General features: G+C 38.2%; 1 protein-coding gene across 3 annotated transcripts in view; it reads left to right on the plus strand.

The window, feature by feature from the left end:
- The window catches only part of MOB1B (MOB kinase activator 1B), a 57,559-nt gene that overhangs the window by 1,859 nt on the left and 29,702 nt on the right, over nucleotides 1–25,998 (plus strand). Inside the window, exon 1 of one of the 3 annotated variants that reach the window (XM_087434413.1) lies at nucleotides 24,563–24,699. The exons of the other annotated variants lie outside the window; for them this stretch is intronic. Within the exon in view, the coding sequence (XP_087290539.1) occupies nucleotides 24,590–24,699 (110 nt within the window). The 5' untranslated portion in view covers nucleotides 24,563–24,589. Of the gene's footprint in view, nucleotides 1–24,562; nucleotides 24,700–25,998 lie in introns of those variants that run through there. 3 annotated transcript variants of the gene reach the window in all.

A 25,998-nucleotide genomic window follows, 5' to 3' on the forward strand; every position in this document is an offset into this window, starting at 1 on the left:
CATGGCTCAGTATTTAATAGTTTTAGAAATGCAGTGGATAAATTCATGTTAGCATGTTAGCTACGTAAGAACAATCTTTCCATAACTAATGTGTGTAGCACATTAGGGGGTGTGTACTATTTGGGGCACTAGTTTTCAGTTAGGTCACATAGCAGTTAATATATTCTCAAAATATTTAGCCCATGTGCTTGACAATCCAAAAAAGTTAATCCAGCATTCTTGGTTTTAGTTTTTGTCCACCAGTAGTTTAAAATCTAAAGTGAAGACCTTATAGATAGAAATAATTATTATCAGAAGTAAAAGAACAAAGTTTTGATTATTTCATCTATTTGTTATTTGGTTCAGTTTCTTGACTATTACTTCTGTACCAACAGGTGGAGCAGAGAAAATAAGAGTTGCAGCTTAGGAGTTGATTCCAACTATTTTCCTCTAGTTCTTGGAAGTTTACTTGTAAGGCTACTATAAGTGGACGGAGTCGAGGAAATGAGGGCAATGTGAGATAGGGATGTGAAGGTGATGACTCATAACTCTCAAGGGCTTTAAGATAGAAGGAAAGCATTATTGATTAAAAAAAACTATTCATTGTGCCAGGCACTGATGTAGGCATTGGGTATCATTTATGAACAAAACAGACAAAAATTCCTGCATTAGCGGAGCTTGTGTTCTGGTAACTGACCATGAATGCTGAACACCAATAAATTATATAGTACGGTAGGAGGTCGTAAGCGCCATGGAACCAAGTAGAGCAGGCTAAGAGGTTTTAGGATAAGAAGGTGGGGTAGATTAGGTAATCCCCAGAGGGTGCCCAGATAATCTGCAGCAGTGGTACCTTTGTGTAGCTTTTGTACAAATGCTCAGAATAAATTTGCACTGTGTATGTGGATCTGACTGGAGCAAAGCTTTGGTTGTGCTGCAGATTGGCCTCTGTATCTTCAGATTAAGCTGAACTCCCAGATGGTGCATACGGAAACTTCACAGGAACCTAATTTAACTTTGTAGACTCAAATCTTTAAATACATCCTCAGCACCTGCTGTGTGCTAGGCATTGAGCAAGATGTGGGATGCCAGAGATGATAGACAGTTTATGAATAGTCATCTGTAATAGATGCAAAACAATCATAGGAGTCCAAAGAATATGGAGCAGTTTGTTCTGTTTGGGCTGGAGGAAGGTTTCATGAAAGAAGTGATGGATATTTAATGGAAGGTATAACAAGAGTTCTCTAAAAGGGTCAAAGGAAACATCTTGGAGGCATGAAATTGACTGTGAGTTGTCCATTTTCACATTTGTCCAAGAGGTTATAGAATTTTGGAGCTAGATGGATCTGTCAGTAACGTAGCTTACTCACCTCTTTTTGCTCAAGTGGCAAAATCACCAACTTCAGATTACTGGCCTAATTGGTGGCCTGCGTAGAATTGGAACACAGGTCTCTTGCTTTAGGACTTTTCCTGTCTTGGCATTTTATACGTATAAAATTCAGAGATATTTAGGATCAGAGTGAGTTCTTAATCACTCAAAAAGTGTATTGAGTGTTCTCTATGTTTCTAGCATTTTTAAATTGCAAGTCTCTTCTGACTGATGGAATTCTTCAGAAACATTTGACTTGGAAAAGTCTAAGGTGTAATTTCCTAATGTAAGGCTAATTGGTTGGAACAGAGTTAAAACAAATACAGTTAACTTTAAAATGGAAGTCTGTAGGAAAGGTGGTTTAGGGGTGTGAATGAATATAAATCAGATCTATTTCTGCAGAGGAAGAAACAAAGAGGTTGGGAAAGAAAGGAAATATTTATGGAGCATTATGCTAGATACCTTCCGTTTGTTTTCTCAAAAGAATAGCAATTTAGGAAAGGAGAGCCAGGGCTTTAGCTGTGTCTATATGTGTCTCTGACTTTCTCCCTCTCCTACCTCTCTTTTCTCTCTCTCCTCCTCCCCCCTCCCCCCCAATCCCAGCACGTTTGTTTTCAGGCAAATGATTTAACTGATTTTGGTGCTTCAGCATCCTTACCTGTAAAAGAAGTTAATAATAATAATAGCAATAAAATAGCTTGCTAAGTGTTCACCATGTGCTGGGTGCTAAGTGCTTTAAATAATTAACTCAGTTCAATAACTAGCAGGAACCCCATTTTACAGATGAAGAAACGGGCAAAGAGAGGTTAAGCAATTTGCTTGAAATTATGTAGCCAGTCAATGGTGTAGCTAGGGTTTGAACCCTTGCAGTCTCGATCCAGAGATCCTGCTTCATACTGCCTTATCTGTAATTGATAAAATTATTTTAAAAGGTAGTGTTCAGATAGGCCTTGTCTTTGAGAGAAGTCTTATGTTACCAGGTAGTAATATCTCATACTGCTAGGACTGTTTTCTAAGGGTCACCAAGAATATAATGGTGGAAGAGAAAATAGAAACCTCTAAATAATACTTTAATATCATTTTTGACTTCCATTTTTAGTGTAAAAATAATGCACATGTTGGAGAAATCACAAAATACTGATAAGGAAAAAAGTAGAAATCACTCATAATCACACCTTCAGAGATAACTATTATTTATATTTTGTGATATAACTTCCTAATCTTTTCTGTCCCATTTTTGTTTGTATATATTTAAAAATATTCAAGTGGATCCCTACTGTACATAGATCAGGTTTTTCACTTGTGAATTTTTTTTTTTTTTGAGGAAGAGTGGCCCTGTGCTAACACCTGTTGCCAATCTTCCTCTTTTTCTTTTTTCTCCCGAAAGCCCCAGTACATAGCTGTATATCACAGTTGTAGAGTTGTAGCTCTTCTATATGGGATGCTGCCTCAGCACGGCTTGATGAGTGATGAGTAGGTCCGCACCCAGGATCTGAACTGGCGAACCCCAGGCCGCGGAAGTGGAACTCGAGAACTTAACTGCTACGCCACTGGGGGCTGGCCCCTTTCTTGTGAATTTTTTATGTCAATAAATATACTTCTGCAACATCATTGTGAATGGCTTTTGACCGAGTATTATCTTAACAGTTTTGTTATCTGACAGCCTGACTTAACGTTATGCTTTTTTGCCGGGAAGGGAGTGGAAGTAAGTATGGTCATCTTTTCAGAACTGTAGTTTTGAGAATTGCAGATACTTGGCTGGCCTTAGTTTGTATTCCCATCTGATATAGGATTGCTTTTGTTTTACATTATTGAGTGCAAAATAATTAGTGTGATTACTTTTACCATTATTGGCCTTTTTTTTCCTCGAGGTAGTTGCAGAGTTTTTGTACCTTTGGAGTTTCTAATGTATGTACTTCTCTTCAATTGTCAATTTGATTAGGAGCTATTGAGGCAAAGTAGCTATGTGTTACTTCTTGGAAAATATGAAAAACTGTACCTGTTAGGAATATTAAGTCCTATAGAGAATTTTTTTTTCTCTCCCTTTCTTCTACACTTCCATTTTTGTAATTGAGATATAATTGACATATAACATTATATCAGTGTCAGGTGTACAACTTCCGTTTTTGTTTTGTATCAGCTAACTTAAGGTCATCTTTTACAGCATGTTTAATTAAATTATAAGTGTAGCTATGAAACCTATTCATTTGCAGAAGTGATTTTTAAATTTTATTTTGAAACATTTTCAAAATTTTTAGAAAAATTGCAAAGAATAGCACAAAAAACTACGTATTCCTTATCCAGAGACCCCATTTAGTTTCGTCAGTGGCTCCAATAATGTCATCCTCAGCAAAAAGATCCAGTCACAAGTCATGTACTACACCCAGTTTTGTGTCCGCAGCCTTCTTCAAACTGAAATGTTGCCTCAGTTTTTCCTTGACTTTCAGGACGGTTACATTTCTGAGGATTACAGGCCAGTCATTTTGTAGGATATCCCTCAGTTTGAGTTTGTCTGATGTTTCCTTGTGGTAAGATCTGGTTATGCATTTGAGGCAGAAATATCACAGAAGTGATGCATGTATGTTTGCCCATTATTGGCCATGATCCTTTGATTGTAAAGTGCCTACAAAGATTCTCCAGTGTAAAGTTATTGTATCTTTTTTTTTCCTCTTTGTAATTAATATTTTGTTGGGGGGGATTTTGAGACCATGTAACTGTCTCATTCCTCATTCCATTTTCACCCACTAGTTTTAGTGTCCATTGATGTTTCTTGTCTAAATTATTACTTTGCTTGTTGCCTGTATTCTAATTCTTTCATTGCTTTTACATTTATTTGACGTTTTTACTGTAAGGAAGAATTTATTCTTCCCATTTATTTTTATATTAGTTTGGGCACATGGATTCCTATTTTAATTAATGGGTTTATATCTATAACTACCATTATTTATTTTGGTGCTCAAACTGTCTCAGTTTTTACTAGTGGGAGCCCTATTCAGGCTGGCTTCTGTGTCCCTTGACTTGTTCCTGTCTTTCTCTGAGCACTTCCTTAACTTCTGGCACAACCAGATGTTCCAGGTTTATCTTACACTTTTTCTGCCCCAGCCCTGGAACTGGCCGTTTCTTTAATGGCCTTGGTTCTGTTCAGTGGAGAATAGTATTTGGACACCAGAATCTAGGTGATATGCGTGCTCATTACTACAGATGTGTTGCTGCTCCCGGCCCTCTCATTGGACAGTACTAGAAAATACATACCCACACATATTTACATCCATATATTTTTTTCTATGTCTATCCACATGTATTGAATGAGTTCATACCAGTACCTGCAATTCCAAGCACAGGGTTCATTCTAGCCTTTTCCCTTTACATATTTTTCACTACCTTCTTTGCCAGTGGGAAACCTGGCTCCCATTATCCTCAGTATACTTACTTGCTCAGACCCCTGCATATAGCCATTCTCCTAACCCTACCTGGCCACCTTCTTCGTGGCTCCAGCTCTTGCTGTCATCCAGTCACCTTTACTCTGAGCATGTGTGGGCCCCTACTTCAGCCATATTAAGGATGAAAGCAGTCTGAGACTCCACTGTGTATGGTATGAGTGTGCCAGTAATCTAATTTTTGTCCTGTGAATCCTGTATTTAGGATCTCGGAGTATTGGGAGGATTAGAGGTACTGAATGTGAAAAGGTTAGCTCAATAAATTGTAGTTCTGTGTAGCAGTGATATCTTGTTCATTATCAAGATCTCAGTAGTGTGATGATTGCTAGTAGCTGTTATTATTTATAAACACACTCGTCATTTCTGATTAGTTAAATCATAGCCAATTTCCGTAGGTTTATTATCGTATGTATCAGTGCTACTTTGATTTTCTGAGGTTAGAACTTAAAAGCAGGAGTTTGAAGATAAACAAACATTGGGTAAATAGTCTAAGTACCTCACAGCCAAGTAGCCTTATTGTTTTTATTTTTTGTAATGGAAAGGTTGAACTTTGTTTCCTTGTTCCTATTGTTTTATCTTTCTGCCTGAGTCCTTTTGTTGTTCTCAAATTAAAATTTGATGAAATTTGATGAGTTGGGTAGTTGTAGTATTGGGTATTAGAAGGAATATTTTTGTGTGTTTCTTTGTAGAAATAGATATACCTTAAATACATTCTTAGTATTCAGTGTAAACATAGAATAATTAAGCGGAAGCGGTAGGGGTATAAGTCTTTTATGGCAACTTTTCTGGTATCTCGGTGCCCAGATGGTGCCCAGATGCGTTCTAGATAGATGAGCAGCAGCATGACCTTCCTGCTCTTTAGAGAATCCATTTGTGTGCTAGTGCCCCATAGCATTAGATTTAACTACTGAAATAGCTCTTTGTTTAAAAACTCCCTGTGGTTATAGTTTTTACTCACATATACCTGGTTCCATTCTCCCTAACCCTTCCTCACACCCTGCCAAATATTCATTTGGCTCTCTTATTTTTCACCTCTTAGAAATTGTACTTTTGAGTCAGTGAACAACAAACTGATTTGTCAAAACTGAAGTCTCTCAATCCGAGCACAGCATTGTTTTGAGGACTGATGCTTGTGTCTCCAACCTATTGTTAAGGACTCCCAAAGGGGTCCTATCAGTCAGACCGTTTAATCCTTTAATCAGTCCTTTGTCAACCTTGTCAGTTTTTAATTTGGGAAATAGCAAGTTATCAAGAACCAAAATAAAAAAAACATTTTTCAAGTTAGAGCCAAACTATATCAAAAAGTACAATTCCAAGTGGCTAGACATTTGGGAACCAAAATGTGCCTCAATTGAGCTGTAGTGATGTTGGCTTTTGCTCAAGTGGGAACATATTTGTAAGATGTTGGGACTCTATTGTCTAGAGATAACTATAGGTTCTGGAGATACCTTTACCTTTTTTTTTTTTTTCGTATTCAACATTTAGAAAAAAAGTACCACTGTCATTTTGTATAGCACCATTGGGAAGAAAGGCTGCTCTTGGCCCTCTGGCGACAGAAGGCCACCCCCAGGACTGTTACATACAATGTCTGTATATAACTATAACTCTTTGAGAAGTCTGCTTTAGACTTTTAAAGTGTGGAGCTTTGGCTAGGAGTGTCACCTAGGAGCATGTTAGAAATGTAAGATTTCAGGCTCCAATCCTTGAATTAGAATGCATTTTAATAAGATCCCTAGGTGAAAAGCACCTTCAAGTTTGAGCAGCTTTATACAATAGTAAGTGGATGGATGCCTGTACATTAGTTAAATAATTCAAAATAAGATAAAGAAGAAAAATCTTTGGGATTCATATAACACTGCCTGTATCCTTGAGAGACTCTGTGAGGCCCTGACAAAGATTCCTTGCTTGACCAAACTTTAGTCAGGCTCTTGAACCTTCTCCTAGGCCCATCTGTGCACTTCCTTGTAAAGTCCAGTTTTAGCAAGAACCCTGCTAAGTCAGTTTGACCAGAAGCCTCCTGCCCTTGATATCTGATCAGTTTACTCATCCTTCACCAGCCCCCAGGTGATACCTGATCACCCTCGCCTGTCTTCAGCAAGAATCCTGTTAGGTCATTTTATCCAGAACCTCCCTTACCCCTGGTGTTTCCTCTGAGTCATTTTCCATCCACTCACCCCCGCACCCTGCTCTTTGGCTATGAATTCCCGCTTGCCCATGCTGTATTTGGAGTTGAACCCAGCCTGTCTCCCCCCACTGTAAAATCCCATTGCAGTGGTCCTTATGCCTATCTCATTGTTCTTGAATAAAGTCTGCCTTACCATCTTTGATGAGGGCCAGTGAATTTTTTTTTAACAGCCCCCAAGGAGATTAAGTTCCCTGGTTGTCTTTGTACCCTTGTAATTATTTATACTTAATTATTTAAGATCTTTTTTCCCCTTCTGGACTGTAAGTTTCATAGGGTTTCTTCACTATTTTATTTCCCAGCATGTTAGTACATTGCTTGGAAAATATGTCCTTTTTCTCTGTGTGTATATATATGTATATTTTTAATTAATTAATTAATTTTTGCTGAGGAGGATTAGCCCTGACCTAACGTCTGTTGCCAGTCTTCCTCCTCCTTTTTTTTTTTTTTTTTGCTTGAGGAATATTAGCTCTAAGCTAACATCTTTGCCAGTCTTCCTCCACTTTACGTGAGTTGCTGCCACAGCATGGCTGACAAGTGGTGTAGGTTTGTGCCTGGGACCTGAACCCGCGAACACAGGCCGCTGAAGCGGAGCGTGCCGAACTTAACCTCTATGCCACAGGGCCAGCTCCTATGTACATATTTTTGATTGAGTGAAGGTTGTCATGAAAAGAACAGTGGCCTATGAGTGAGGAGACCCGGGTTTCAGAGTCTTTGGTCTGTCACTAGCTGTGTGACCTCGGGCATATCACTTAATTTCTTAGCCTCTGCTTTCTCTGTGTACTGGGGGGAAAGGAATGCCTGTTTCATTGGCTAAATGTGAGAATGGAATGAGAGATTGTATATGGAAGGTTTCATAAACTAGAGAGTCCTGTACAAACACTGTGACTATCCTTGCTCATAAAATTGCCAAGCTCAGTATATAAACTCTTTCCACATTCCAACTTTTGTTTAGCTGTCTTACAAATGCATGGTATTATTCCATAATACTATAAATATTTATTGGACGTCTCCTGTGTATAAAGCAAAATGTTGGGTGCTGGTAGTGGGAGGAGAAAGGTGAGAGTTCAAAAATAAATAAAATGTGGTCTCTGCCCTCAAGAATCCTAAAATGGGAGACCAGTGTGTTACACAGATATGTTCCTCAAAAGTTATTTTTAACTCATTAATTTTAACTCCACTGGCTAATGAAGGTTAAAGATTATTGATGTTGCATTGAGTATACAAACTTCTTTGGGTGTAGGTATGAAATAGTTGCATTCGGTATTCATAAAAGTTTTAAGATGTGTCTAGGATGTTCATGCATTCAGAACGGCAGGCATTTTGCAGGCGTGTGCGTCTGTACTTAGGCAGGGGCTGTTTCTACTGGGTGGATTTGGGGACCTCCCCTGCTTGAATTTGGCATGCTGCCACTATTGCTGCACTCTAGCATCTTGTTTTTTAATAGGGAAGGGAAGTGGCTGGAATCCTTTGGCCCACTTTCTTCCTGCAGTTCCCTTGGGCTTTTCAGGTAGAGATTGGAATGGGCTGGACGTGGTTGGCAAAATCCCAAGGCATAGAGAGCCTCCATGATATGGTGTTTGCTTACCACTCTGTCCTCATCTGCACCTTCCTGCCGTGCCCGCCCCCACAGAGCTCAGCCATTTTATTTGCATTTCTTTCAACATGCATATGTCCCGTGTCTGCTTGTCTTTGTAAATGCTGTTCCTGTTATTCTGGCTGGACTGCCCTTCTCTTCTCCAACCCCATTTCTTTAGTTCAGGAGCCTACTCTTTCCCTGACCTGTGCTCCCTTCCTAATTTATTAGATACCATTTCAGTGACCTTTATGGTCCTTATTATAGCCATTATCAAAAAGATAATTGTACCTTTCAGTTTTCAGGCCTTTCTTCCTCATCAGAGTGTGTGACCTTTTTGAAGATGCAGCAGTTTCAAAAACTAATTTTAAATCTCTACCACCTAGTGTAGTGCCTAGTAACAAAATTTTTTTTTTAACAAATCAATGACACTTTCAAGTATTTTCACAGTTGTAGGTGGAGGTATGAGTGATTCCTTCATTCTGCTCTAATTTTCCCCTTCTAAAGACTTCTGGGGAAATATAAATAGGTGGCTAACGTGCACAGAAAGTTTCGAACACCTATTTATTGCATCTTTATCGCACAGATTTGTAGAGACCTTGTTGTCTTATCTATCTTTCAGGGATTGGCATATGCCAGGCACACATTTCCTACCTGCCACTGTAAATTGTGTTCCAACAGCAGTGAATGAAAATGCCCATCCCTGCATCCCTGCCACCATTGCATCACTAAGAATAATAATCATGAAAGCTTCTTGACTTGTTGGGCGTTTTATATTAATACCAAGTAAACAAGTTAATAGTAAAGATTCTTCCAAAAAATTTCTGTCCCCTTTATTTCTAATGGCATAATTAGGACACTTTCATTGCCATCAACCTTTTTCCTCTTTTATTTTAAAAGGGGAAAAATAATATCTTCTATGTTAAAATTTAAAGGGCCAGCCCGGTGGCCTAGTGGTTCAGTTCACCGTGCTCCGCTTCTGTAGCCTGGGTTCGGTTCCTAGGCGCGGACCTACACTACTCATGTATCAGTGGCCATGCTGTGGCGGCGGCTCACAATACGAGAAAAGGAAGATTGGCAACAGATGTTAGCTCAGGGCAATATTCCTCAGCGAAAGAAAAAGAAAATTTAGAATGGAGCTCTTTGTCAATAATGAAATTTTAAAATTAACAGTCATGTGAAAAGTAATGGTAGAATATAATTAAAAAATTCTTGGCCCATAAATATGTTTTACAGCCACAGAATTAAGTTTTAAAATATTAATAACTTACTAGGAAAATATTACTTTTTTCCAGGATCAGGGATTATAGTCTGTAAAGGGGAATTTTACAAAATGAGATATTTAACTCCAATCAGATTTCTTGTTTGTTAGTTATCTTTCTGATATTTTAATGCAGACAATAATCTGATAATTTAATGCAAAGAATAAACATGTTTGGGAGGCAGATGGCATACTTGGAGCTGTAAAAATGACCCACAGATTCTGGAGGTAGATTTAAAGCTGTTTTTTTCACCTGTTATTCTTAACACATTTATGTACTGCTTTTCTCCTGGAGTCTGTTAGAAAGCTCTGCCAGGATTTTTCTCGCTGGATTATTTCAAGGTGGAATGTTTTTTCCCCAAAGTATGTAAATAGTAGACGGTAGTGTCCGTTTGCTAGTGAATCTGAAATCACTGAATCAGATAGTAGTGTGTGATTGCTGGTGAATCTGTATGGCAGACAGTAGAGTCTGATTGCTAGTGAATCTGGAAAAAATACCTTTATGATATGCTTATTGTTTTTGAGCATTTACAGGTTGAACTATCATGAGCACGAGTAAGTTACATGTTAGGACAACTCAGAACACTCTTTATCACTTTATCAGTAAATACTTTGCATAATTATATACGTGAGAAACCATGCTAGCCTTAATGAATTTTTTTTTTTTGTGGCAGTTCTGTTCCTCAGTTAAAAAAGAAGCTGGGGAGAAGAGAGGAGGATTTTTGCATTTAGTTTTATGCATTTTCTTTTCTCTTTGGTGGGTTTTACTCATTTGAGTTACCCCCCCCCCTTTTTTTTTTTTGTGAGGAAGATCAGCCCTGAGCTAACATCCATGCCAATCCTACTCTTTTTGCTGAGGAAGACTGGCCCTGGGCTAACACCTGTGCCTATCTTCCTCTGCTTTATATGGGACACCGCCACAGCATGGCTTGACAAGCGGTGCATCGGTGTGCACCGGGGATGTGAACCCGGGCCACCAGCAGCGGAGCTTGCACCCTTAACCGATACGCCATGGGGCTGGCCCCTGAGTTACCCTTTCTTAAGTTTTATATGGCCATAATTGAAGCCCATTCCGGGTACTAGGGAGCATTGCTGAATCCCAGATAATGTGAAATGTCACATTTGCAGGTGACCGTATTAGAATTAAAGGGGATTTTTTTTTACTAGTTGTACTTTTCTTGGAGTTTTATACAGCCCTTTCTCTGCCTTGTGTTCCCAGGTTGGACTGCATCTGTGTATTATTTTCACAGGGGCTTTCCTGACTTCACACTGATAACCAGAGCCATTCTTGTTAGCCTTCATTTAGAGGAATCATGATTGCCCTTATGCTTAGGTACCATAAGCTAAAACCATTTGTGATCTGAAAGATGGAAACTCTTGCTTCCAGAACAGAAAGGGGGAATGAAAGAATCTTGAATAAAAGAAATATTTTGTCTCAATTCCTCTGTAGAGGAATTCCGTTATTCTTGTGATCTGCAGTTGTTTTCTAGAAGAGTATGTTAGATGCTATGTGGGCCCCTTAAGTCGTGCTCAAAGAGGTGGGACTTAGAATTTAGGTGGTGGTGGTACAGAACTTACGTTAAGTTGGGCAAAATTATTGTACTTTTGTGCCTCTTTTTCTTGTTTGTAAAAGAACAGTTTTATATTTGACAATGTGCAGTCTTTCTTCCTAATAGTGTTTGAGAAAATTTATGGTGACTGTGAAATTGGTAAGAATGAGATCAAATCTCTGGATAAATATTTACATTTAGTGATTTTTTTTTTTAGGGTTGGAAAAGATTCTAGCCCAACGTCGTATTTTTAGATGAATCAGTTGAGACTGGCATCTTGTGATTTTCCAAGGCCACACTTTTCAATTGTATAAACAAATTTTAATGAGACTAATCTTAGTTATACCAAGAATTCCAAGTGTCTTATTATTTCAGTTATATTTTTGACATTACATGATTTTCCACTCTTTTTACAGTTGCTTATTAAAAATGTACAATATGTGGGTATAACTCGGTTTATGTCTGTGGACGGTCCTTTGGTACAGAGGATAAAGAGATGGTACAGATATATTTAACCAGTATCAATTATTGAGCACTGGCTGTGTACCAGCTGGTGCTGTATATTTTTATACATATCACTTAATTTTCAGAACCATCCTTCATAGTAGGTGATATGATTTCTCTTTTTTGCGATCAGAATGATTAAGTAGCTTACCTAAAGTCACATAACTAGTACAAAGCAAATCAGGGATTCCAGCCCAGGATACCCAATTGTAGAAATCAAGGTTTCTACTATTCCAGATGAAGTAGATAATGCCCGAATTAAATAATAACAGTAGATGGCTCTTATTGATCTTTGTGCCAAGTGTTGCATTAGTGTTTTACTTTCTGGTTCTAATCGTTGAAACAACTCTGCAGCATAATGCTTTCTTTATTTTATAGATGAGGCAAATAAGGCTCCAGAGAGGCTAAGTAACTAAGTCAAGGCCTCTCACTAAGTACTGGAGACATGGTGTGATTCCAGGGCCATGGGACTCCAGGCAGCAGTCAGTGTTTTCCCACTGCTCGGTGCTGCAATGCTGCTTTTACAAATTTCAGCTTGATATGTATTTAACTGATGGCTTTGGTTTCCTCAGGGGCCATTGGTGTATCAAATTTAATCTGGCAGAGTTTCTAAGGTGAATGAATGTTTTTGAAACAATTTTGATAATAGAGCTAGGGATGATAGCAATGGCAGCCACCTGCTAATAAACCACTAGGATGGGAAGTCTCCATATAGATAGGTGATTTTGGCTAACATATCTCTGGTGTACTGTGAGTATGCTGGGTCATAAATATATTGCACAGTATGCTTAGATTTTAAAGACAGAGCAGAGTTTAGTAACATTTCTATAAATCTACTTTATGCTGTGTTTTGATAAGCTTTCAAACTTTTTTAAATTTAGTGTTTATTTTTGGTGATGTTACACATGTACATGATTTAATTTAGAGTCAGATAGTTCTATAAGGCTTGCCATAGAAACAACCCCTCTTTTCCTGCTTCTAGGTACAGCCACTTGAACTCTTTATCCTGATTCTTTTGATTTTTAAGTTTCTTATCTTTAACTTGTTTATATTGTTACTTACTGATTTTTTCACTTCTAGGCATTAACTATTGAATTCTTATTATGGAAGAAGAGGCTATCACCCCCGCTCCAGACCACATATATACATACTTTCCATCCTGGTAGCTTCTTGATATGGTTAATATTATAAACACTGTTGACAGTTGAGCCAAGTATATACTCTAATTTTATTTTTCCTTTCCTGAACAGCTTTATGATGTCTCTGGAAATGTTTTATTTTCTATGTACTCATTCTTCTCTTATCCCCAAACACTCCCCCAATTAGCCTTTAAATACATTCAGATTCTTTCACTTTATTCTTGAATAAGTGTCTGTTGGAGCTTTCTGACCTGCTGCAATCTGTATTGGTAGATTTTATCTAGTCTTGCTGCGTAGCTGTTATTTTTGGAATCGCCCTTCACTCTCATTCTGAGGATTCCCCTTGCATGGCTCTTGGGTTGGATTTCCTATTTCTTGGATCTCCAGTCCTTTCTTGGTTTACTCCCTTATTTTGATGGGGCAGATTCTCTAAAAGCTCACTAGAGACAGTAAGTGGAATGTAAATATTTTGAGGCCTTACGTATGTAGAAATATATTCTGCCTTCAAACTTGATTGTAAGTATGTCTGAGTCTAGAGTTTTAGGTTGTAAATAATTTTCCCACAGAATTTTAATTTTAATTTATGTGGAGACTAAGCTCCAGTTACTGTTGAGAAGTCCACATGTCTCTCTGATTCCTAATTCTTTGTATGAAACTTTTTCCCTCTGGACTATTGTCTTCTCTTTGTACATATTGTTCTGAAATTTCATAATGGCATCTTTTGGTGTGGGTCTGTTTTCATTCACTAAGTCAGTGATCTCTCAGTCTAAAAAGACATTTTCAATTCTGGGAAAATTTCCTGATTTATTTCCTTGACAGAGTATTTTCTTGATAAAATATTTCCTTGTTTTTCTGTTCTATCTTTCTGAAATTCCTATTACTTGAATATTGGACCTCCTGGACTGGTTCTTGATTTTCTTTTTCTTTTTTTCCATCTCTTTGTTCTTTTTGCTTTGTGTTCTGAAAGATTACTTCATTTTTATTTTCTATTGTTTTTATTTATACTTGTCATTTCTGCTACCATTTTTTAAAAATTTCAGGACTCCTGTTTAGTTTCTCTTTTTTTGTAGTGTTCTGTTCTTATTTCATGAAGCAATATTTTTTTCCTGTCACTGAGGATATTAATAGTGTTTTTTGATGGTGTGGAAGGCATTTTTATTCTTCTGCATTGTTTATGCTCCAAGTTGGTTTTTTCTATGTATTTTGGTGTCTTCTTTCATGTTAGAGGCTTCTCTCAAGTGCCTGGGAATGCTTTTGCTTTCTGCTTTTATTTACGACTAGGGCTACTAAAAAGCCATTTGGAATCTCTGTGTGCATGTATGTGGAGGGCATGTCAACTGTGGGCTTTGCTGAAGGGTGACATGGCTAGGCTGTTTCCTTGAAGAACTCCTGGTATAAATATCTTTCTAGATCTTTATATATGGTATGGTCAGATTTGCCAAAAAAATCTCATCTGGTCTTTGCTTGGAGATTATTATCCTGGCTGCAGGGTTTTTGGGATCCTGCTAGGGGAAAAGGCTAGGAGTCTCAACATTAATTTTTCAAACTCATCAAATCTCCCAGTGTTAAGTATGGTACATCTACCTGCAACTGTGCCTGTATCCCCCAAGTCAGACAGCCTCTCTGTTTTGCCCTCTTCATAGAATAAACCTTCAGCTTCTAGTCTTTTCTAAGGATGAGGGTAGTACAGAAGCCCACTGTGTAGATTGCAGAGGGGGTCTGGGTGTGTAACTCCTTCTTAAACAGACCGTGAAAGTCTTGTTCCATCTTCACTCCCATTTCCAGAGTATCCTACTTCTACTAATTCCTGAACCTTTTGTGGGATCTGTGGTGTAAATTGGGTTGCTTTTAAGTTTAGGATTAGATTTCCTTAGGTATGTTAGTTCAGTTACTTATTCATCTGCTTTCTAATTTCCAAAATTTTGTTGTTTCCTCTTTCATTTTCTTTGTTGTTATGGGATTATGATTTTTAAAAATTTCACTTTATCATCAGTTTGAGTGTAGAAGCTAATGTGTATTTTCAGCCCACCATCTTCAACTATCTCTCTTCAAAATAGTCTTATAAGTACTAACCCTTTTATTGCCATGTTCTGTTAAGCATTTACAGTGGTGTGGTGTCTCTAAGCGCAAGGAAATTATGTCACGGTGTTAAACTACTTTATGTTTTTTGAGTTGTCGTTGTTACTGTGATGTATTAGTAGGTAGTGAGTCCAGAAGTTCTTTTTCCAAGTAAATGAGTTCAATTACTATCATTTTTACAAGAAAGAAGATTAATCCAAATTTGAGCTGCAAAGAACTTTTATTTATTTATTATTTATTATTAGTCTTCACTGATATTCCAGATTATTCAGGTTATGCTTCTGAAGTACGCTTTAGCAAATCTCATTTAAATCTCTGATTTCTTTGACCTTAATTATTTATTGGTTAAAAGTTTTCTCCAAATCAGGAATGATCTCTGTTTTGTTTAAAAAAACAAACACCAAAAACCAATCAGCTGCATTGAAATTAGATTTATAGGAGAAAATGACATAACTTTTGTATTCATTGTTTTCAAAATCTTCTTCCAATTTCAGTAAATAAAACGAAAAGCTTTTTTCCATTTCTCAGGACACTTTGTCAGGTTTTATAGGCATCAACATGGGCTTCTTTATTTTAAGAATATAAATTTAATGCATTGACTTTTTTTAATGCCATAGTTTTGAACTTGAATGTAAATTATTCTATAAATATGATCAAAGCTTTCTGCTAGAGTCACTGTTTAATAGAAAAAGAATAAACAATAGCATATAAACTGTAGATTTTTTTCATTGACTAAAAGACCTGTAGTTATTCATCTTGAGTGTCTGTGTAGTTTTATCCAAAAGAATACATCTGTAGCATTAGAAAATAAATGTGGAGCTTATAGAATATTTCAGGAGAAAATAAATGTTCTTGTGATCACCTAAGAGAAAGGAGACAGACTAGGGCAGGAGTTCTTTATCTGGGTTACTAACAGGTTTTAGCACCTCCCTGAATTCCTGTATGCAAGATATTGTGTCTCTTATGTCTCTAGAGAGAAGGTTCATAATGTCTTTCAGATAATCAGAGGCTCGAAATAGATTAAGAACTGGAGGCCAAAAGGTGAGTAAAGAAAAAATTATTGTATAAATGTTTAAGAACATCATGGAAGGTATTTCCATATTATGTAGCTCAGAGATATGTCTTACTTAGTAGGCTCAAGTTCATTGCTTTAAGTTTATTTTTATTGAAGTATGATTTACAAAAAGTGAAATGCTCAGATCTTAAGTATATAGTTCGATTAGTTTAGACATATATATTCTTGTGTAACCCATATCTCTTTCAAGACCCAGAACATTTTCATCATCCCAGAAGGTCCTTTAACTTTTTAAAGTAAAACCAAAGGCCATTCTTTGTGGGTCTTTGATATAAGGACACACTTCCACTTCACTTCACATGGTTCTAGAGATTCCATTAGCTAAATGAGTAGCTCAGTTTTTATGGAGGAGGAACAAGTAAGTCTACTATTGCCTTCTGTTCGCACTTGCTGCTAATTTTTCCCCATTGGACAACACAGCTCTTTTAACTATGATGATCCTTTAGGTGAGCAAAGCAATGGGATGACACTTAGTACCTCAACTCCTAGGTCCTTAAAGAAATTAGCTCATGTCAGTTCTTACAGTTAATCCTGTTCCTCACTTACCCACAGTGATGAATTAACGTCGGATAAAAGATAGTGAGTGAAAGAGCTTTAATAAACTTTCCTAAAGATAGTAGTTCAAGGAATATCAACTTTTAAAAAGATCAACAATTATCAATCATTTATTGCATTACAAAGTAGCTTCTGAAAAAATACCCACATGAATAAGACATATAGGACCGGCTCCTAAATTGCACATGGTAATAAGGGAGACAGATGGGTTAACACACGCTTGTCATAGTTTGGTAAATACAGTAATAGAGGACTGTACAGAGTACAGCGGTGCCTGGAGGAAGGCATGGTTAATTCTTTAGGGGATGGTTAAGAACAGTTTCTCTGAGAAGGTACCTCAGTAGGTTTATATGTGGATTATTGAGAGAATCAGTTATATCGGGCTATAACTTCTAATTTTCTGTCTGTCAGTAACTTGAGTGAGTCTTCAAGTGAGTAGAGACTAATCCAGATTTGGGAGGCTCTCCTTGAGAAAATGAATAAAAAATTATAAATACAAAATTAGGTAGCAAAGTACAGTCATGTGTCACTTAACAGGAACATGTTTTGCGAAATGTTTGTGAGGTGATTTCGTCATATGAACATCATGGAGTGTACTTACACAAACCGAGCTGGTGTAGCCTACTACACACCTAGGTTATATGGTACTAATCGTATGGGACCACCGTCACATATGTGATCTGTTGTTGACTAAAATGTTATGTGACACATGACTAAATATTTAGAATGAGAAAAAATCACAACAAATTACAAATGTAATAAAGCAAAGTCAACGAACATCACAAAATGTAGAAAAATAACATTTTTATTAGTTAACTGCCTGATATCCCTTAATACTTTTTTACTTACTTTTTTTGGCTGCATACTTTTGACCACTTCTTATGTCAAAAACTTGAAAATAGAGTTACTGTTTTCTCTAGAGAGAATAGAAAGATTATTTTCTTTTTTCTCTGGCATGGCTGATCAAAATGTGTTTACTGTTATTGATAGCTTAGAAAAGTTTCAGATTCACAACTCATTTTATTGTTAATAGCATGTAATATTTTAAGATTGTTGTCAAATTTAGGGAAATCTCTACTAGGTTTCTTCCACATATGAAGTACAGTGTTCTTATATCTGTGCCAGTAGCCTATGGAGCTCCTATCTAGATGACTCTGGTCCTGCACGTTAGTGTAAATGATACCAGAGAAGGCAGTGCTTGGGTGGTAGAATACTTCTGGAAGTCATTTCTGTACCTAGACTAGCAATAATCTAATCATACACGGAAGTGATTGTGAACTACATATATCCTGTGAAACCTAAACTAAATATATCCTCAATTCAACTTCCCTTTAGCCAGCTGCCCAGAATACCACATTAACCAAGGAGGAAGTGTGAGGGAGGGGGAGTCAGAGACAGCAGTCTTAACCAGTTGCAGTTAGCTTACTTTTGCTGTTTTTGTGAAAACGTGACCATGGGAACACATTGTTAGGAATCCTTTCCACAGCCTTGGAAGGGACTCTGCTATTGACGATCTCTGAAGTTTAAACTCTTAGTGTCATGCTAAATCCAGTTCTGCAGTCTTGTGCTGTAATTTTGTGCTTGGATTCCATTTGTTCAATTGTACTAGGAAGTGTTTAAAACATAATATGTATACTACTATGCATGTGTAGTATGTACTATGCTACTTGTATCTATTATGTCTGGGCCTATTTGTGTAAGTTGAGAATACAAATGTAGTAAATGTTGTCAAAATATTTGCTTTACTTTACCTTTTTTGTTTGTTTGTTTGTTTGTTTTTATTTATTGCAGTAACATTGGTTTATAACATTGTAAAAATTTCAGGTGTACATCACTGTACTTCTATTTCTGCATGGACTACATCATGTCCACCACCAAAATACCAACTACAACCCATCACCACACACATGTACCGAATTATCCCTTTCACCCTCCTCCCTCCCCCCTTCCCCTCTGGTAACCACCAATCCAATCTCTGTCCCTATGTTTGTTTATTGTTGTTATTATCTACTACTTAATGAAGGAAATCATACGGTATTTGACCTTCTCCCTCTGACTTATTTCACTTTGCATTATACCCTCAATGTCCACCCATGTTGTCACAAATGGCTGGATTTCGTCGTTTCTTATGGCTGAGTAGTATTCCATTGTGTATATATACCACAGCTTCTTTATCCATTCGTCCCTTGATGGGCACTTAGGTTGCTTCCAAGTCTTGGCTATCGTGAATAAGGCTGCAATGAACACAGGGGTGCATGTACCTTTGCAAATTGGTGTTTTCAAGTTCTTTGGATAAACACCCAACAGTGGAATAGCTGGATCATATGGTAGTTCTATCATTGATTTTTTGAGGAATCTCCATACTGTTTTCTATAGCGGCTGCACCAGTTTGCACTCCCACCAGCAGTGTATGAGAGTTCCCTTCTCTCCACATCCTCTCCAACACATGTTGTTTCCTGTCTTGTTAATTATAGCCATTCTGACGGGCGTGAGGTGATATCTCATTGTAGTTTTGATTTGCATTTCCCTAATAGTTAGTGATTTTGAACATCTTTTCATGTGTCTGTTGGCCATCTGTATATCTTCTTTGGAGAAATGTCTGTTCAGGTCTTTTGCCCATTTTTTAATTGGATTGGTAGTTTTTTTGTTGTTGAGATGCATGAGTTCTTTATATATTTTGGAGATTAAGCCCTTATCAGAAGTATGGTTTGCAAATATCTTCTCCCAATTGTTAGGTTGTCTTTTCGTTTTGTTGATGGTTTCCTTTGCTGTGCAGAAGCTTTTTAGTTTGATGTAGTCCCATTTGTTTATTTTTTCTATTGTTTCTCTTGCCCGGTCAGATGTGGTGTTTGAAAAGATGTTGCTAAGACCGATGTCGAAGAGTGTACTGCCTATGTTTTCTTCTAGAAGTTTCACAGTTTCAGGTCTTACATTCAAGTCTTTAATCCATTTGGAGTTAATTTTTGTGTATGGTGTAAGGTAAGGATCTACTTTCATTTTTGCATATGGCTATCCAGTTTTCCCAACACCATTTGTTGAAGAGACTTTCTTTTCCCCATTGTATGTTCTTGGCTCCTTTGTCAAAGATTAGCTGTCCATAGATGTGTGGGTTTATTTCTGGGCTTTCGATTCTATTCCATTGATCTGTGTGTCTGTTTTTGTGCCAGTACCATGCTGTTTTGGTTACTATAGCTTTGTAGTATATTTTGAAATCAGGGAGTGTGATACCTCCAGCTTTGTTCTTTTTTCTCAGGATTCCTTTAGCTATTCGGGGTCTTTTGTTGTTCCATATAAATTTTAGGATTCTTTGTTCTATTTCTGTGAAAAATGTTGTTGGAACTTTGATAGGGATTGCATTGAATCTATAGATGGCTTTAAGAAGTATGGACATCTTAACTATGTTAATTCTTCCAATCCAAGAGCACGGAATATCTTTCCATTTCTTTGTGTCTTCTTCAGTTTCTTTCAGGAATGTTTTATAGTTTTCGGTGTACAGATCTTTCACCTCTTTGGTTAAGTTTATTCCTAGGTATTTTATTCTTTTTGTTGCAGTTGTAAATGGGATGGTATTCTTAATTTCTCTTTCTGCTACTTCGTTGTTAGTGTACAGAAATGCAACTGATTTTTGTATGTTGATTTTGTATCCTGCAACTTTCCCATATTCGTTTATTACTTCTAAAAGTTTTCTGGTGGATTCTTTAGGGTTTTCTATATATAAAATCATGTCATCTGCAAATAGTGACAGTTTCACTTCTTCCTTTCCAATTTGGATCCCTTTTATTTCTTTCTCTTGCCTGATTGCTCTGGCTAGGACTTCCAATACTATGTTAAATAGGAGTGGTGACAGTGGGCATCCTTGTCTGGTTCCTGTTCTTAGAGGGATAGCTTTCAGTTTTTCACCATTGAGGATGATATTAGCTGTGGGTTTCTCATATATGGTCTTTATTATGTTGAGGTACTTTCCTTCTATACCCATTTTATTCAGAGTTTTTATCATAAATGGATGCTGGATCTTGTCAAATGCTTTCTCTGCATCTATTGAGATGATCATGTGATTTTTGTTCTTCATTTTATTAATGTGGTGTATTACGTTGATTGATTTGTGAATGTTAAACCATCCCTGCATCCCTGGAATAAATCCCACTTGATCATGGTGTATAATCTTTTTAACATATTGTTGTATGCGATTTGCTAGTATTTTGTTGAGGATTTTCGCATCGATGTTCATCAGTGATATTGGCCTGTAATTTTCTTTTTTTTGTGTTGTCCTTGTCTGGTTTTGGTATCAAGGTAATGTCAGCTTCATAGAATGAGTTAGGGAGCTTCCCCCCCTCTTCAATTTTTTGGAAGAGTTTGAGAAGGATAGGTATTAAGTCTTCTTTGAATGTTTGGTAGAATTCACCAGGGAAGCCGTCTGGTCCTGGACTTTTATTTTTGGGGAGGTTTTTGATTACTGTTTCGATCTCCTTACTGGTGATTGGTCTATTCAAATTCTCTGCTTCTTCTTGATCCAGTTTTGGAAGGTTGTATGATTCTAAGAATTTATCCATTTCTTCCAGATTGTCGAATTGGTTGGCATATAGCTTTTCGTAGTATTCTCTTATAATGTTTTGTATTTCTGAGGTGTCTGTTGTAACCTCCCCCCTTTCATTTCTGATTTTACTTATTTGTGCCTTCTCTCTTTTTTTCTTGGTGAGTCTAGGTAAAGGTTTGTCAATTTTGTTGATCTTTTCAAAGAACCAGCTCTTGGTTTTATTAATTTTTCTATTGTTTTTTTGGTCTCTATTTCATTAATTTCTGCTCTGATTTTTCTTATTTCTTTTGTTCTTCTGATTTTGGGCTTTGTTTGTTCTTCTTTTTCCAGTTCCTTTAGGTGCATTGTTAGATTGTTTATTTGAGATTTTTCTTGTTTGTTGAGATATGCCTGTATCGCTATAAACTTCCCTCTTAGAACCGCTTTTGCTGTATCCCATAAATTCTGGCATGTCGTATTTTCATTTTCATTTGTCTCCAGGTATTTTTGATTTCTTCTTTGATTTCTTCGTTAACCCAGTCGTTGTTCAGTAGCATTTTGTTTAATCTCCATGTATTTGTGGCTTTTCTGATTTTCTTCCTATAGTTGATTTCTAGTTTCATACCGTTGTGGTCAGAAAAAGATGCTTGGTATTATTTCAATCTTCTTAAATTTATGGAGACTTGTTTTGTGGCCTAATATGTGATCAATCCTGGAGAATGTTCCATGTGCATTTGAAAAGAACGTGTATTCTTCGGTTTTTGGATGGAATGCTCTGTATATATCTACTAGGTCCATCTGTTCTAGTGTGTCGTTTAAGGCCAATGTTTCCTTATTGATCTTCTGTTTGGATGATCTATCCGTTGGTGTAAGTGGAGTGTTAAAGTCCCTACTATTATTGTGTTACTGTCTATTTCTGTTTTTATGTCTGTTAATAATTGCTTTATATATTTAGGTGCACCTACATTGGGTGCGTAGATATTTACAAGTGTTATATCCTCTTGTTGGATTGTTCCCTTGATCATTATGTAATGCCCTTCTTTGTCTCTTTTTACAGTTTTTGTTTGAAAGTCTATTTTGTCTGATATGAGTACTGCTACCCCAGCTTTCTTTTCATTGCCATTTGCGTGGAGTATCTTTTTCCATCCCTTCACTTTCAGTTTGTGAGTGTCTTTAGGTCTGAAGCGTGTCTCTTGTATGCAGCATATATATGGGTCTTGTTTTTTTATCCATTCTGCCACCCTATGCCTTTTAATTGGAGCATTTAGTCCATTGACATTTAAAGTAGCTATTGATAAGTATGTACTTACTGCCATTTTTTAACTTTTTTTTTTTTTTCCTCAGTGTTTTAGTAGTCCTTCTCTGTTCCTTACTTCTTCTATACAGAATTGATGGTCACTTTAGTTTGACCTCTGTCTGAAAGCTGTGCTCTTTAACTCCCCTCCTCCCTCCTTTTATGTTTTTGATATCATATCTAACCTCTTTTTTGTGCATTTGTATCCATTACGTTCTAATTGTGGAAATAGATAATTTTTCCTATTTGTGGTCTTCTCTTTTCCTCTTAAATCAGTCCCTTTAACATTTCTTGTAACACTGGTTTCTTGGTGACAAACTCCTTTAATTTTTGCTTATCTGAGAAAATTTTGATCTCTCCTTCCATTTTGAACGATAACCTTGCTGGGTAGAGTATTCTTGGCTGTAAGTTTTTTCCTTTTAGCACTTTAAATATATCGTGCCATTCTCTTCTAGCCTGTAAGGTTTCTGCTGAGAAGTCAGCTGATAGCCTTATGGGGTTTCCTTTGTATGTAACTTGACATTCTCTTGCGGCTTTTAGGATTCTCTCTTTATCTTTAATTCTGGACATTTTGATTATGATGTGTCTTGGTGTGGGCCTCTTTGGGTTTATCTTGTTTGGGGCTCTCTGTGCCTCCTGTACCTGGATGTCTGTTTCCTTCCTTAGGTTAGGGAAGTTTTCATCTATTATTTCTTGAAATAGATTCTCTGCCCCCTTGTCTCGCTCTTCTCCTTCCGGGACACCTATAACACAGATGTTAGTGTGCTTGATGTTGTCCCAGAGGTCCCTTAGACTGTCCTCACTCTTTTGAATTCTTTTCTCTTTTACCTGTTCACCTTGGGTAATTTCTTCTAGTCTTTCTTCCAGCTCACAGATCCGTTCTTCTGTATCCTCTACTCTGCTTTTGAGTCCCTCTAATGAATTTTTCATTTCCAGTATTGTATTCGTCATTTCTGATTGGTTCTTTTTTATATCTTCCATTTCTTTGTTGACATTCTCACTGAGTTCATCTATTCTTCTCCCCAGATCAGTGAGCATCCTTAACACTCTTAGTTTGAACTCTCTGTTGGGTAGGTTGCTCATTTCTGTTTCACTTAGTTCCTTTTCTGGGGTTTTGTCCTGTTCCCTTACTTGGAATGTATTCTTTTGCCTCCTCATTTTGCCTCTTTCCCTGTGCTTGTGTCTATGTATTAGGTAGGTCAGCTATGTCTCCTGCTCTTGGATAGGTGACCTCATGTAAGTGATGCCTTAGGAGGCTTCCAGTGTGCTTCCCTCAGTTCTCAATGTTCCAGGGGTGGCCCCTATGTGGGCTACGTGTGTCCTTCTATTGTGGCCTGTTAGCTCTCCCTATAGGTGCCCAGGGATGCTGAGTTATGCTCCTGGCCAGCTGTTGTAATGCTCAGCTGCTTGTAGTTGTTGTGGGCCCTTCAGTCTCTTTATCAGGTGTGGGGAGCCCCAGCACAGTTGGCTGTAAGTTCTAATACCACATTTGTGTTGCAGTATTTCTTTTAAGTGAGTAGGCCCCCAGTGTGGCAGGTTGTTAGGCTCAGGGCCTTACAATTGCTGTAAACCTCTAGCCTATTAGGTCTCTTGTCAGCTCTCTGAGGATTGCAGCTGGGTGGGGCTGCCCTCAGGCACAGGAGCACCCAATTGTTTCAGGCTTTGGAAGGTGGGGCAAACCTCCTATGTGGGTCTTTGAGAAGCACAAGTCTTCTGCAGCTGACAAGCCCTGTTGCCCACAGGTCCACACACACAGTCAACACAGTCCTGCCCCGTGTGAGCGCCCTGACCTCCCCAAGCGGACCCAGTCTCTCCATGGCGGGAGCCCCACACACTCCGCCACCACCCCACACTCTCCACCCGCTCCTTGTGCACACCCTGCCCCGCTCAAGTCGGCTCAGTTGCCAGGCTGCAGAGAATCCAGTCACCAATCTATGCAGGCCCACACGTTGCCTGAGGGCTTGTTGTTGGGTGGGGCCAGTCTCTAGGGTGGGCTGCCTGCCCTGGCTGAGCTGGATTAAATTGGTGCTTTAGCGGGTGGAGCAGACCCTGGGCTAGCAGGTCTCAGGGAGAACTCCAATGGCGTCTGTGTCAGCACGCTCACAGCAGGCCACAACAATGGCCGCCGCCAATGTCCCAGTCCCCGGAGAGGTCTCACCCCTCACCGAGATGCACTCAGGGCCTATTAGGTGAGTCTCTTGTCACCGAAGCACTGTGTACCTTTCTTTCTGGTGATTTTAGGATGCTTTCTGGAACGGGTGAGTTTGTGCGCGGGCCCTTTAAGAGCCAGTTTTAGTTTCTTTGTGAACCGGGTTTTCTGGGGGTGCTCCCCAATGCTTTAGTAGCAGGCAAAGTCAGATATTATGCCACTGGTCTCGATTGTGCTGGGTCCACAAAATGCCCACAGCGGGGGCGCTCCCCGGCTCAGGGCCCCGCGCCTCCAGGGAGGCTGCATCCCTGTGAGCTGCTCCCGGCGGCCGTGAAGCTGGCGGCTTGTGAAGGCGGCATTTTTCCTCTCCAGAAGTGAGTCTCTGCCTCTTCTTCCCCAGTTAGGACTGTCCGTTGTTGCAGGAGTTCCTCTTATCCAGTTTTCAGTTCTGTCTCAGGGGCAATTTTTCCACGAGTAGTTGTAAATTGGCTGTGTCCACGGGAGGAGGTGAGTTCAGAGTCTGCCTACGCCACCATCTTGACTCCGCCCTCTACTTTACGTTTTTTGACGTGGAGTCCTTTAACTGTTTAGCTCAACAAACATTTATTGAAGATCTGTTCTGACCTAGTCCTTCCTCTAGGTTCTGGAGATGCAGTGATGACTTAGAGACAGTCCTTGCCTTTGAGAACCTCATGGTACATTGTAAAATAGAGATGCACGATAATGTCCTGTGTGAACACAGAAAAGGTGTCCTTAACCCAGCTTAGGATATCAGGGAAGCTTCCTGAGGAAAAGACCCCTGAATTAGTTCTCTAGGAGTGACTAGACATCTGGTGAAAAAATTTAAAAGTGTATGAGATGAGAAGTAGGTTCCGTCTGATTTTAACTTTGTGTTTTTTTCTAGTCAAGCTGGCTTTATTAAAAGAATTTAATTTCAAAGCATTTAGACCACAAGACTGCTATATCAGTGATGCAGTGAATGCCTGTTGTCTTACTGCTTTATATTTGCAGGCAAATCATGGACTATGGGAATTGCAGGCGAATCTTTGTTTAATGTTAATTAGAGATCTGTATCTGATGTACAGATTGTTCCATACTGCCAAGGCTGCAGACTTGACCTTTTATTATACCCCTTATAATGGGCTGTGGTTTTGGATTAAATGCCAGGGGAAATTCTGCTCTTTTACTTTGAAAAAAAAAAAAGTAATGTTATTACTACAAGGAAGTGCATATTAGTTTTTGAAGTATGGTTAAATTACTTTAAACTATGGAGGAAACTGCAACAACCTATTTAGTTATTAAAAACATAAAGGCTACCTCTTCCCTTCCCCGGTGGGAG

The sequence above is a fragment of the Ceratotherium simum genome, chromosome 8, assembly GCF_057802395.1.
Source record: "Ceratotherium simum simum isolate JZ-2026a chromosome 8, ASM5780239v1, whole genome shotgun sequence".
NCBI classification, from domain to species: Eukaryota; Metazoa; Chordata; class Mammalia; order Perissodactyla; family Rhinocerotidae; genus Ceratotherium; species Ceratotherium simum.